Source organism: Desmodus rotundus, chromosome 8 (assembly GCF_022682495.2).
Source record: "Desmodus rotundus isolate HL8 chromosome 8, HLdesRot8A.1, whole genome shotgun sequence".
Taxonomy (NCBI): domain Eukaryota; kingdom Metazoa; phylum Chordata; class Mammalia; order Chiroptera; family Phyllostomidae; genus Desmodus; species Desmodus rotundus.
The window spans coordinates 105,369,384-105,381,976 of record NC_071394.1 but is presented as its reverse complement, the minus strand read 5'-3'; the positions used below and the strand labels follow the sequence as shown (position 1 = coordinate 105,381,976).

At 50.6% G+C, this 12,593-nt stretch overlaps 1 protein-coding gene across 2 annotated transcripts in view; it reads right to left on the bottom strand.

The window, feature by feature from the left end:
- Positions 1–12,593, bottom strand: part of RAB6B (RAB6B, member RAS oncogene family) — a 55,866-nt gene that overhangs the window by 8,979 nt on the left and 34,294 nt on the right. For both annotated transcript variants that reach the window (XM_071222299.1, XM_024565686.4), the window contains 4 exons: positions 3,973–4,026; positions 3,657–3,762; positions 2,058–2,169; positions 898–991 (listed from right to left, as the gene is read on the bottom strand). In XM_071222299.1, coding sequence (XP_071078400.1) covers positions 898–991; positions 2,058–2,169; positions 3,657–3,762; positions 3,973–4,026 — 366 coding nt within the window. The remainder of the gene's footprint in view (positions 1–897; positions 992–2,057; positions 2,170–3,656; positions 3,763–3,972; positions 4,027–12,593) is intronic.

Below are 12,593 nucleotides of genomic sequence, written 5' to 3'. Positions count from 1 at the left end.
CCTCCTAAGTGAGTGACATCAATTACACAGCAGCATGAAGGAAACCATTTAGTACTGAAACCTTTAAGATACAAACTGGTGACGGAGCATGAACCTGTGAAGCAGCAAGAGCTGGCAGTGTGTCTAATAACCACCGTGATGCTGAAGCAGTGACGGGTGTCAAGTTCAAGACACCGCCACTCTGCAAGGTGATGAGAACAGAGCTGTGATCTCTACGTGATAAAGCCACAGGGGCTGCTGCTGTGGCAGTCTCACGCCTTCATTCAGCTCTGAAGGTAACAACACAAGAGCAGTCAGACCTAAGTGCCGATAAAACTGTGGTTTTCCCAACCCAAGACCGCAGACCTGCTGAATTGCATCCATGGACTTCTTGGGGTCTGTGGACCCTCTATGCTTCTTTGAGAATTCTGGTTGCCCAGGCCTGTCCCCTCCTGAGAGCTCCAGTGCACCATGGCCGGGCTCCTATCTCCAAGCCTGCCTGGCCCTCCAACCCCTCAGCACTTGCCAAGTACAAGGCATGAACCCCTGTATCTCCATCTCTAGTCAAGTAAGATGCCAGAGAAACAATGCTTCTTTCAGCCACCTGGAAGCTGGGGACTGGACACTCACAGAATGCTATAGGGGCCATGTGGCTGGCTGCTGTATGGTGCCTGATGATGACATCCTTCAGACACCCCCCGAGGGCCAGTGTTCCTGCCTTCTCGCATGCATGCGTTACCAACTCTGGAGGTAACCTTGATCCTCATTAGATGGGGTGATGGGCCTCTGGTTGGCTGCCCCAACCCAGTCACTAGCCCACTGGGGAGGCAGGGCAGAGGCTGGCGCTGACCATGCTGAAAGCCACGTGTGGGCCCCGTGGCCAAGCTGGGCCAGGGATCAGCACGAGGCGTGTCCTACCTGCTTCACGTTGTAGCCAGTCTTTGCACTGGTCTCGATGAACATGACGCTCAGTTCTTTGGCACGCTGCTCCCCCTCCTCGATGGTTATCTGCCTGCAGGTGGGGGAAGAGGGCACCAGTTCAGCAGAGAAGCAGCCCCTGGGTGAGGTGGAGATGAGCGGGCCCGCCTAGCAGGGCCAGGGAGCCAACCAGGATGAAGGGGACACAGGGTGCAGCAGGACACAGCAGCCCCTTCTCTGCTCCTTCTGTAGCATCTTCCAGTGTGGGAGCAGGCCCTGTGGCCGCCGGGTGGGGCTGTCCCTTAGTGCCTTCCCCAGCAGTCGCCACTGCCAGGGACTACATCTGTAAAGGGCTTCAAGCCACATACTGCCTCTCTGGGTGGCGTCGTCAGTCCCATTTTCCAAATGAGAACACGGAGGTTAAAAGTGAATGCCCCAAGGTCACCTACTTAGCAAAGGAGCTAGGCTTTCAGCCCCATTTTCTTCACTTCAAGGAGAGGATTCTAATAAAGTAGGCTCTCACTCAGGTTACTCCTTAAATGGTCAGAGGATGTTTCAGGAAGCCCACAGTCAATGGCCTGTTGCTTCATCTAATCAAGTTAGGCCCCTGAGACAAGTGGACAAAGGCATATATATAAGTAGCACCCAAGTCAGCCCTGTGCCCTGGAGCAGCCTCTTCAGAGGAAGTGTCACACCTAGACACAACGCCAGATCAGGGATTCTGAGGTTGACATGTGGGACCGGGACCTTCACGCCCCCACCCACACTGGTGTGGGCATCTCATGGGGGCAGACACCCAAAGCCCAAGTAGAGGTCGGTAGGAGCCCAAAGGACTGCTGCGCCTGCAGCTGTGGTGTTGGGTATGGCCAGGCCCCAGACCATGCACTGCTGGGCTGGCCCAGGTGCACGGGGCTCCGCGCAGACCACACGTGGGGGCACATCCCTGCCCTGCCCCTGCTGGCAGTGCAAGGTGGGGCCTCAGAGATGACATGAGCAGGGGTCTGCCACAGAGCCTCCAGCAACCTGATGGGACCTTTCCCAGAGGCATGGGACAGGTGAGACAGAGGGGGTGCTCACTACCCATGCACCCCAGAACTCCCTGTCTAGGAGAAGGTGCAGAGGTGTGTGGGGGAGCCCGGCGTGCCAGCCTCTACACCCACCTCTTGTCGGCCAGGTCCGTCTTGTTGCCCACCAGCATGATGATAACATCGCTGCCCCTCTCCGTCCTGACGTCGTCGATCCACTTGGAGGTCTGCTGGAAGGAGTTGAGGTCTGGAGGTGGAAAGTGGGGATGGCACTGGGAGTGAGATCCAGCTCCCAGCAGGAGAGGGCAGAGGTGAGCACGCACCCTCAGACACCCAGGAGGGGCTGGAGCACAGGCCACACAGCCTGGGGGTCCGGGCCTTCCATGGGGGCCACGTGTGTTGTGGGGCAGCTGCCCCAGGGCCTGGGGAGCCGCTTGCAGTGCTGAGCCACTCCTCTGGGGGGAGAAGTCACCTCATCTGGAAGGTCACAGTGTTACGATTTCCTACGTGGACTATCGGCTTTAGGGACCCATCTGAGAGTCAGATGTGATGTTGAGGCCTCAAGGCAGAGTGAAAAATGGTGTCCTGGACTTGGCTGTGCTTGGAAACCTTGGAAGGGGGTGGGGGCTAGGGGAGGAGAGCCCTACAGAGCCAGCTGTCACCGAGGGGAACTCTGGGGCACTCGGGAAAGGCCAGAGGGTTTTCCAAAAAGAGCCCTCGGGTCTCCAAGTAAGAGGAGGGGGAAGGCAGCCCCAAGGGCAGACAGAAGCCAGGATAGGCAAGGCCACTTCAGAGCAGCTCTCTCCTCAGTCAGAAGATGTGAATGACCTTGAAAAGGAGCATCAACCTATCATCACAGGGCGATGGCCCCAGCTCAGCAACCCACACACCCAGGGGAGGGGAGGTGGCTTGTTTCCACAGCCTGAGTTCTCTTCTGCTCTGTGTCAGGCCAAATGACCCCAGCTCCCACCTGCGTGTGGTCAGATGGGCAGGAAGCCTGCGGTCAGGGATGGGGAAGAAAAAAGGGGTGAGGAGGGCCAGGGGCAGCAGGCTGGGACAGTGCCCTGGGTGTCCTGCCATCATGGGCAGGACCACAGCCCAAGGGCTTACCAGCTGTGTACCATTACACCTGCCTGGGCAGTGGGGCCCTGCTCCAGGGCCTGCGCCCGGGCCCCCGCCCCCTGCCCCAGGAGGCTCCCTCAGGGCTGTGTAGTCACTCTCAAGGGTGGCTGCTTTGGCTAGAAGAGCCACGGTGTGTGAGAAGTGAAACCACCATAGCTCACCTAGACCCACTCAGCCTCCCCTCCCAGGGAGCCCTGTGAGGAGCAAGGATGCCGGCTGACAAAGCCACAGCCAGTGGGCCCAGCTGGCCCAGGGACCAGTGTCTTCCCCCACCTCAACAGCACACGCACACAGAAGATGCTCTGTAGGGACCTTTCTAGCAGCCAGGGCCATCCCCAAGAGCGTCTCTGCTCACCTCCACATGCAGGTCCCCGCTCTGAGCAGGGCCGACATGTGCGCCATGACTGTTGCAGGAGGGAGGGGGAGGTGGAAGACCTGCTGGTGTTCCAAGGCAACTCACCCCCACCCCGAGCACCTGCCTTCCTGCACTCAGAGGATAAGCGTGCACGCGCACACACACACACACACAGAGGCTGCAGCCTGGCTGGGGCTCCCCTCAGGCCCTGGAGCCCCTGGGAGCCACCCTCCCCTGGCACCCAGGACCACGCTCACTTGTGATGTCGTACACCACGACGGCCACCGTGGAGTCCCGGATGTAGCTAGGGATCAGGCTGCGGAACCTCTCCTGGCCCGCCGTGTCCCAGAGCTGCAGTCGCACCTGTCGCAGGGAGGGCGAGGGGGTTAGCAGGGGCATGGAAGTCTTCGTAGTGGGTGTGGGGCCTGGGGGAAGGTCTTGGTGCTGGGATGCTGGCTCTGCCAGCTTCAGAGCAGGCACGGGCCCTCAGTGGTGCCCAGCTAAAGGTCCAGGCGATAAGCCCACAAGAGCCCTCCCTGTCCTGTCCTCCCAGTTCTAAAGTCAGGGGCTCACCGTACGGTCTTCCAAGTACATGGTTTTTGACAAGAAGTCAATTCCAATGGTTGCCTGTTAGAGAAAAACACAGAAAAGGTCAAAACGGAAAGGTCTCAGGCAAAAGGGCAAAAACTCAGTGATCCGGGCAGTGACAGCCAGAGAAACGTGGGGCCCCCATGCCACGCGCGGGGTGCGTTCTGCTTTGCTGTCCCTGGTCCTCACCGTCGCCATAGTGAACCTTCTCGTCCCTCTCAGAGGACGTGAGTTTGAGCTAAATCAGGATGAGGACAGGGTTTTTAGGGAGCAACATAAAAGGGAAGGAGATGAGAGAGCCGGGGGAGAAGGCTTCCCCAGAACAAGGCCAGAAGGGCCAGTTCTGGAAGAACGAACATCCTCTCAGGACTTGAGATGACTAAGGGAAAAACCCAAAGAGACCTACCTTAAAGTTTCAATACAGTAGGTAACCCTTCCAAAAAAATTAGCTGACCACAATTTAATTGCCTATTAAAATAAAACTCAACAGCCTCCAGAGGAAGGGAAGAGAATCCAAGCATCACTACAATGTATTATTCACAACATCCCCTACACAATAAAAAAGGATTAGACATGTAAAGAAGCAGGAAACTCAAACCATAATCAAGAGAACGACTCAACAGAAACAGACCCCAGATACCCCAGACATTGGGTTAGCAGACGGGACTTTAAAATAACTGATACAAATGCGGGAATATAAAGGACAAGATGAATATGGTGAGTGAATTTCAAGTGACATAAGAAAATGCTAAAAGAAACCACCTCCATAATGCAACCTGGAATTCTGTAGCCAGCGAAAATTTCCTTCAACAATGGAGGCGAAACAAAACCAGTTTCAGGTGAGGGAAAGCTGAGGTAATTTGTAGCCAGTGGGCCCTCGTTACAGGACATGCTCTAGGCTGAAGGAAAATGTTACAGACGGAAGTCTGAATCTTTAAAGAAGGAATGTAAGAGCACCAGAAATGGTAACTGTATGGATAAATAGAAAACCATGTGACTTGTCCCTGATCCCCGCCTGCTCTGATCTGTTATCAGCAATAGTTCCTAACATTCTCCCCTCTGTTTTTCCCCTAATACATCCTCAGCACAAACCACTCGCAGATGACCCACAAGCCTACCTTACAATGGGAGGTATAAATCACTCCAATTCCCCACTTTTATGCTCTAATATAACAACAACTATAACCACTGCAACAATGGCTAGGCACCTAGCCATTTATCATTAACCAGCTATTGTGCTAAGTGCTTTGCATGCATTACTTAATCCCGATAAACCATGTTATGGGTTATATTCATTAGTATTCGCATGTCACTGGTAAGAAAACAGAGTACAAGAGATGTTAAGTTCCTTGTCTAGTGTCAACCGCGGGAAGTGGAAGAGCCAGGATTTCAAAGGTATTTGCAAAAGCTGTCTACACACACCCAGCCTCATCCCCACAGAGCTCTGTGCATCTGTTCCTTCTCCTGTTCAAAGCCTTGGGGTCCACCTGGCCCTGGACCTCTTTCCCTGTGTGTTCTGTCTCAGTCACCTCCGTTCCTTTCTCTGTTTTCCATCTCTCATTCTCTACTGATTCTTTCCTTTTTGTTAAAAAGAAAATTATCAAAATTCTCACATCCTTAAAAAAAACTCCTCCCTGTCACTAAGTGGCTCTCTAGCTATCCACCAGTCTCTCACATCTCTCCCAATAGTATGCTTCTTCGAAAAAGATCTGAAATCCAGTCTCCACCTCCTCTTCTCCCATCTATTGCTTAAGTCGGGCAGCCTGGTTTCTACCTCCTGCCCATTGAAGCTGCTCTTGCTATGGTTGCCAGAGGGTATTTCACCTGCAAATTGTAAGGATACTGTAGACCGGACTCTGCTTCATGCACTTGAGCCTACTGACCAACCTTCCTCCTTGGAATTCTTCCTTTGCTTTTCACGACACTACTTGTTTCTGGCTTCCCTGCCTTGCAAACTGCTGTTTCCTATTGGTCCCTCGTAGGATCCTCTGTCTTTCCCTGTCCCTGAAATGTTAGTGTTCACTACTGTTTTGTGTCAGGGGACCATATTCACTCTCACACCTTCAAATAGGACATGCGGATGGCTTCCCAATCCACACCCAGGCCTCCCTCAGTCCTGAGCCCCAGATCCAGGCATCCAGCTGCTTACTAGACATCTCCCTAAACATATACACCCCACACAGGGCCCACTTTCTCCCTCCAAACTTGCTTCTTCTTGTTTTCCCATCTCTATGAATGTACCTCCACCACCCTCGGTGCCCAAGGCTCTGGAAGCCCTCCCACGTCCCTCCTCTTCACTTGCTCTCTCGTCCACTCCTCCGGTCAAAGGAATCACTGAGCTGATTACTCTTCGCCTGTCCACTTTCCTCCACCCCCAGCAGACCTGCCCCAGTTCAGACCTCCAGCCTCCTTTACCTGAGTAAGTTAAACAGTCTCCTGACTGGTCTCTCTGCCCTCAGGCTCTCCCTTTAGAGTTGATCTTTCACACAGCACCAGGGTTATCTTTCTAAGACATTAATTTGACCCTAGCACTCCTGCCCAGCCCTACAAAACAGTCCAAACACTTAGGCGTGGCCTCCAAAGCTGCTCTGGGCCTGCCCCTCACTTCCTGTGGCCTCACTCCCCCCTTGCCCAGCTTGCACTACATTAGTAATCACACTCTGGCCAGGAATCCACACACATATGCCACCCTGCGTTTCTGTGCCTCTTGCAATGCTGTTCCCTCCCCTGGAATGCTTTCACATGGTTAGTGCCTGTTCAGAGTTCAAGATTCTGCTCCTCCCCAAGTAGTTTTCTGAGCTCTCAGGTTGGTTTCAGGGCCCCTCGTTTAACAGTTTCCCTACTAACCTGCAAAGATCCCTCCCTTGGCCAGTGATTCCCAATATGCAGTGTGTGGACCAGTTGCTTCAGGATCACAGCAGAAACTTGTAAAATGCAAGTTCCTGCCACCCAGATGGACAGAAGCACAATCTCTGGGGTGTCGGTCTAGGAATCAGAATCCCAAACAAGCCCACAGATAGAACTGCCTGGCCTTTGAACTTGAGCTGTAATCAGTCTGGGAAGGCCATGGCACCCAGGAGGAGGGGCGGGTGCCCTGCCCCGGGTGACAGAGGGAGATGCTCATGCATGCAGAAGATGCTATTCATGGATGAAGAAACCAAGGCTCACACAGGACCAAAGTCCCACAAGTGGGGGTGGCAGAGGCAGGGTATGACCCACGTCTCCCTGGTTGCAAAGCCCTTGCTCGTGACTCTTCAGTTTCCTAGAATCCTTTCATTTCTGAAGCTGTCACTGTGGTCTGAAGCTGTCACTGAGTTTGCATGGGGGTCACATCCTGTCTGGCTCCCTGTTGCCAGAATCTTATGATCATTAGCCGTAATAACTCAGCAGAGTCCACTTGAGAGGAAGTTCATTTACATTTTAACAACAACAAGAAAAACCAGCTCTCTAAGGACAGAACAGAAACAAGAAATTTTATGATGGCCTTGGCTGGGCCTTGGTTACCAGAAAATTTCTAGCTCTTTGGCATCATCTCTACTTCCAGACACAAGGCACAAGCAGATGGTCCCACAGGACTGCCGACTGCTGGCGGGAGCCCACTTCTCTCAGACAGGCCACGGCTGCAAGGAGAAGGTGGTCACGGTCTTCCCTGGGCAGCTCCTTTCTGGCAAACAGTAATTAACACTCATTCACTCACTCATTTTCAAAGGCTTACCACGTGTTAGATACAGAGCAGAACAAGCCCTGCTCTCTGTCCATAAGGAGCCGATCCCTTCCCTGGAATGCCCTTCCTCAAGGTTAATATCATTCAGACTTCAAGATCCAGCCCTGAACTTCCAACCTGTGGAGGAGCTAAGATTAGAACACAGACCTGCGGACCATGACAGATGGAAAAGACTGGGACAGCTCAGGCTCTATGAGGAGCAGGACCTTGCTTCTGCTTGATTTCATGAGGGAAGGCAGAGCAACTGTGCAAATCCTTGAGCGGACACTAACTTCCCAGCACGTGAAGATGGGGGAAGACGGCAAGCGTGGTGAGGAAATCCCAGAGAGAGGGAAAGGGAGAGCTCTGGTTTGGGTAATGACAGAGTTCCTATGAGACCAACTCTCGCAGATTATTACTATTATAAACTCGGAACAGAACAGAAGAGACAAGTATCTGAAGGCACTGGAAAGTGATCAAAAGTGGGTTGAATCTGGAGGGGAGTCAACACGTAAAAGAAGGGAACATCCCTGGGTGAGGCTGCTGCTCTTCTGAGTGTTCACTCATCTGAGGGCAGCCTGCACTGGAGCCGAGGGCTGGCAAGTAACCCACAGTCTTACTGGCTGAGAAATGAGAGGGCAGATTTCAAAGGTATCACGGAAGCCAGAAAGTGTGGAAAACCCTGAAAATAAGAAGGCCATGCTGAGTGCACCCCAAACTCTGCATCTAAATGCTGCCCAAATCTCTGATTGACCCAAGCAGCCTACCCGACTGAAAACACCACAAACAAATCTGAACAGAATGTATAGTTGCTGCCTATCAGAGGGGAAGAGAATTGAGAATTTGGGTCCCACCGATATTCTTCCAAAGAAACAAAAAGAAATCCACAGTCTTAATCTCAATGTGTAGGATATAACTCAAAATTACTAGACATGGGAAGGAAAAGCCATAGTCAAGGAAAAACATAGTAATTGGAGGTCAACCCTGAGGTGGCCCAGAGGTTGGAAGGAGCAAGCAAGTATTTTTAAACAGCCAAAACAATTAGGCTCACATATATAATGAAAAACAAAAAGAAACTGTAAAGAAACAAATGCAAATTTAGAACCGAAAAATACAGTATCTAAAATTTTAAAGTTAATGATGGGCTTAACAGCAGATAGGTGATGACAGATGAAATAGTCAGTGAAGTTGAAAACAGATCAACAGACCTTATCCGAAAAGGCAATATGGGGACACGGGACAAAAAGAACAACTAGGTACGCAGGTAGGTGGGCCACATCCTCCTATAAAAGGCCCTAGAAACCTTGGTGAGTCCCCGTGACCTGACCCGCCATGAACTACACCTGCTCCCAAAGGTCAACACAGGTCACACAGGGGTGTGTGTGTATTGATGGGAAGGTACATATGAGTATGTGTGAGTAGACATGTGGATGGGCACAGATACACCCATGTACATGCAACTATGTATTTATGTGCATGTTGAAGTATGTGCGTTTGGGCAGGACTGGGTGTATCATATTTGTGTGGGTCTGAGTGTGGGGTGGTGGGGGAGTCATTTCTGCTTTGAAGCTAAAGCCCAGACCAGTGATATTCACATAGCCTTGGAGACGCCAGACGGCTGAGAGACGGAGGTGACCAGGAGCCTTCATAAGCCCTGGGGGGAGGAGGGGCAGATTTCTGGCAGCAGCAAACCTAAGCTCCCTGTCAGAGCCTCCCAGGGTTATGGTCACCCCAGAGGATATGGCACGCAGTCAGCTGAGAGCCCCACTCAAATGGACCAGGGTGGGTCATGTGCCCAGAGGGCCTTGGTCAGTTTACAGTGGCCTCTACCAGTGTTTTGGCACATTCAGAATGCTGTGCGGTGAGCTTGGAAGAAAACTGGGTTGGGAGTGTCCTTGACAGCCTCTCTGGTCCTAGGCTTCTCATCTCTAAAATGGGGATAATCGTAACTTCCTTTAAGGTTTGACAGGTCACGTGAGTTAGACGACCTGAAAGTATTCTGTATAAAAAATGGGGACTGACCGACTGAAAGATTTCCAAGAAAAGCTGTAGAAACCCACCCTCTGACAATGTTTCCCAGTCTGGTTATGTGAAACACAGCCCCATGCGGTGATCTACAAGACACAAACGAACTGTAATTAAGTGCTTCTGGGAGAGGCTGCATAGCCCCCAGTGGAGACCTTGAAGCACACTGGCACATAAGGGCTCTGGGAGGTCCTGCACTGACAAAAGAGGAATGATGTCATGTAACCCAAGGTTTCCCAAGCTTCTCTGCCCTGGGAACTTCGGTGTATAATTCTTTTCTTAAAATTATATTTTATTGTTTATGCTGTTACAGTTGTCTTAATTTTCCCCTTTGCCTCCCCTCCATCCAACCCACCCCCACTTCCTCAGGCAATCCAATCCGCACACTGCTGTCCATGTCCATGGGTCATACATACATGTTCTTCAGCTGCTCTACTTCCTAGTGTATTTTACATCCCAGTGACTATTCTGTAACTACTGATTTGTACGTCTTAATCACTTCACCTTTTTTGCCCACATCCCCAGCCCTCCTCCCATCTGGCAACCATCAAAACGTTTTCTGTATCTATGACTCTGTTTCTGTTCTGCTTGTTTATTTTAGTTTTTAGATTCAAATGTTGATATGTATTTATGGTCATTGTATTGTTTAGATATTTTTCTTCTTCTTAAAGAAGACCCTTTAACATTTCACATAATGCTGGATTGGTGGTGATGAACTTCAGCTTTTTCTCGTCTGGGAAGCTCTTTATCTGTCCTTCTAAATGATAGCTTTGCCAGGTACAGTAGTCTTGGTTGCAGGCCTTTGCTTTCCATCACTTTGAGTATTTCTCACCAATGCCTTCCAGCCTGCAAAGTTTCTTTGAGAAATCAGCTGACAGTCTTATGGGAACTACTTTGTAGGTAACTGTGTCCTTTTCTCTTGCTGCTTTTAAGATTCTTTCTTTGTATTTAACCTTTGGCATTTTAATTACGATGTGTCTTGGTGTGGGCCTCTTTGGGTTCATCTTGTTTGGGACTCTCTGTGCTTCCTGGACTTGTATGTCTATTTCCTTACCCCAGTTAGGAAAGTTTTTTGTCATTATTTTTTTCAAACAGATTTCCAATTTCTTGCTTTCTCTTCTCCTTGTGGCACCCCCATGATACAAATGTTGTCCCAGAGGCTCCTTACATTATCCTCATTTTTTTTTTGTATTCTTTTTTCTTCTTGCAGTTTTTATATTGTTTTTTGTTTTTTGCTTCCTTATATTCCAAATCACTGATTTGATTCTTGGCTTCATCCACTCTACTGTTGATTCCCTATAAATTGCTCTTTATTTCAATTAGTGTGTCCTTTGTTTCTGATTGGATATCTTTGTTGCTTTTGAGGTTCTCACTAAGTTCATTCAGCATCCTCATAACCAGTGTTTTGAATTCTGCATCTGGAGATGGCTTCTTTCCATTTTGTGTAGTTTTTTTTCTGGAGTTTTGTTTTGTACTTTCATTTGGGCCATGTTTCTTTGTCACCTTATTTTGACAGCCTCCCTGTGTTTGTTTCTATGTATTAGGTTAGAGCTATGTCTCCCAGGCTTGGTAGAATGGCATAATGTAGTATGTGTCCTATAGGGTCCAGTGGCACAGCCTCCCCTATTACCCAAGCTGGGTACTCAAGGTACACCCACTGTGTGGGCTGTGTACACCCTCCTGTTGCAGTTGAGCCTTGATTGCTGTTGGTACATCCAAGATCACCCATTCTGTCCAGGGGCACACAACGCAAGCTTCAAAGCGATCTGCAGATGGCTGCTACTTGTGCTGGGCTTGGAAGTGCCCAGGTGATTCCAAGCAGTGAATCAAGGCTGGCTGCTGCTAGTGCCAGGCCTAGGGCAACTTAGCAAGAGGTACAGGGCTTGCTTAAGCCAGTTGCTGCTAGTTTGAGAGAATTTAGGAAAATCTGGAGCATGGGCCAAGATAAACCTCTCATATGGAAAAGCCACTGGAAACAGCTTGGGTGGGCCAGAAAATTGGGTGGGGTAGGGCCTCAGGGAATCACCAGGGTGGGGCAAACAGTGTGAGCCAGGTTGATGGCATCTCAGATGTGGTGCCTGCCTGTTGGCTCTGTGTGGGGAGGGCTCAGAAAAGGAACAATGGCCTCTGCCAGCACTTCTGTCTGGGAGAAAGCTACCCCCAAGCTCTTGCCCTGATGCCAGACAATTCAGTTCCTCCCCCTATGTCTCTGGTGCCTTTCAATATGCTTCCCCTGCATTGGAGCTCGGAGGAAGTGAGTCTGAGTAAGTCTGTGCATGGTCCTTTTAAGAGGACCTGCCTGGGAATCCAGAAGTTCATATCTTCTAGAACCTCAATCCCTGCTGGTTTTTACAACCAGAAGTCAAGGGGACTTGTTTTCCTGGCACTGGAACCTTGATCTGGGGGGGCCTGGTGTGGGGCTTGGACCCCTTGCTCCTGAGATACTTCTCCCTTTTATATCTGCTGCACATGGGTGTGGAACCGGCCCACTCTGCGTCTCAGTCCCTCCTACCAGTCTCGATGTGGTTTCTTCTTTAATTCCACAGTTTTAGGACTCCATTCAGCTTGACTTCTGACAGTTCTGAATGATGGTTATTCTATAGTTCAGTTGTAATTTTGATGTGGTTGTGCAAGGAGGCAAGCACAGTGTTTACTGATGCCACCATTTTGACCAGAAGTGTGCTTATAATTCTTATTAGCATCCTAGTGTTCCCAGAGCTTCAGGAAAGGCTGACCCTCAGAGAGGTGAGTTCTAAAGGAGACATCCCTCTTCTAGCTTGTCTTGGAGTCTTGATTGAAGCATTCATTCTTTGCACTTCATTTCCACTTATTAAATAAGGAGTAAACTGTTCTTGCTGGTAACCATGCCACAGGGATG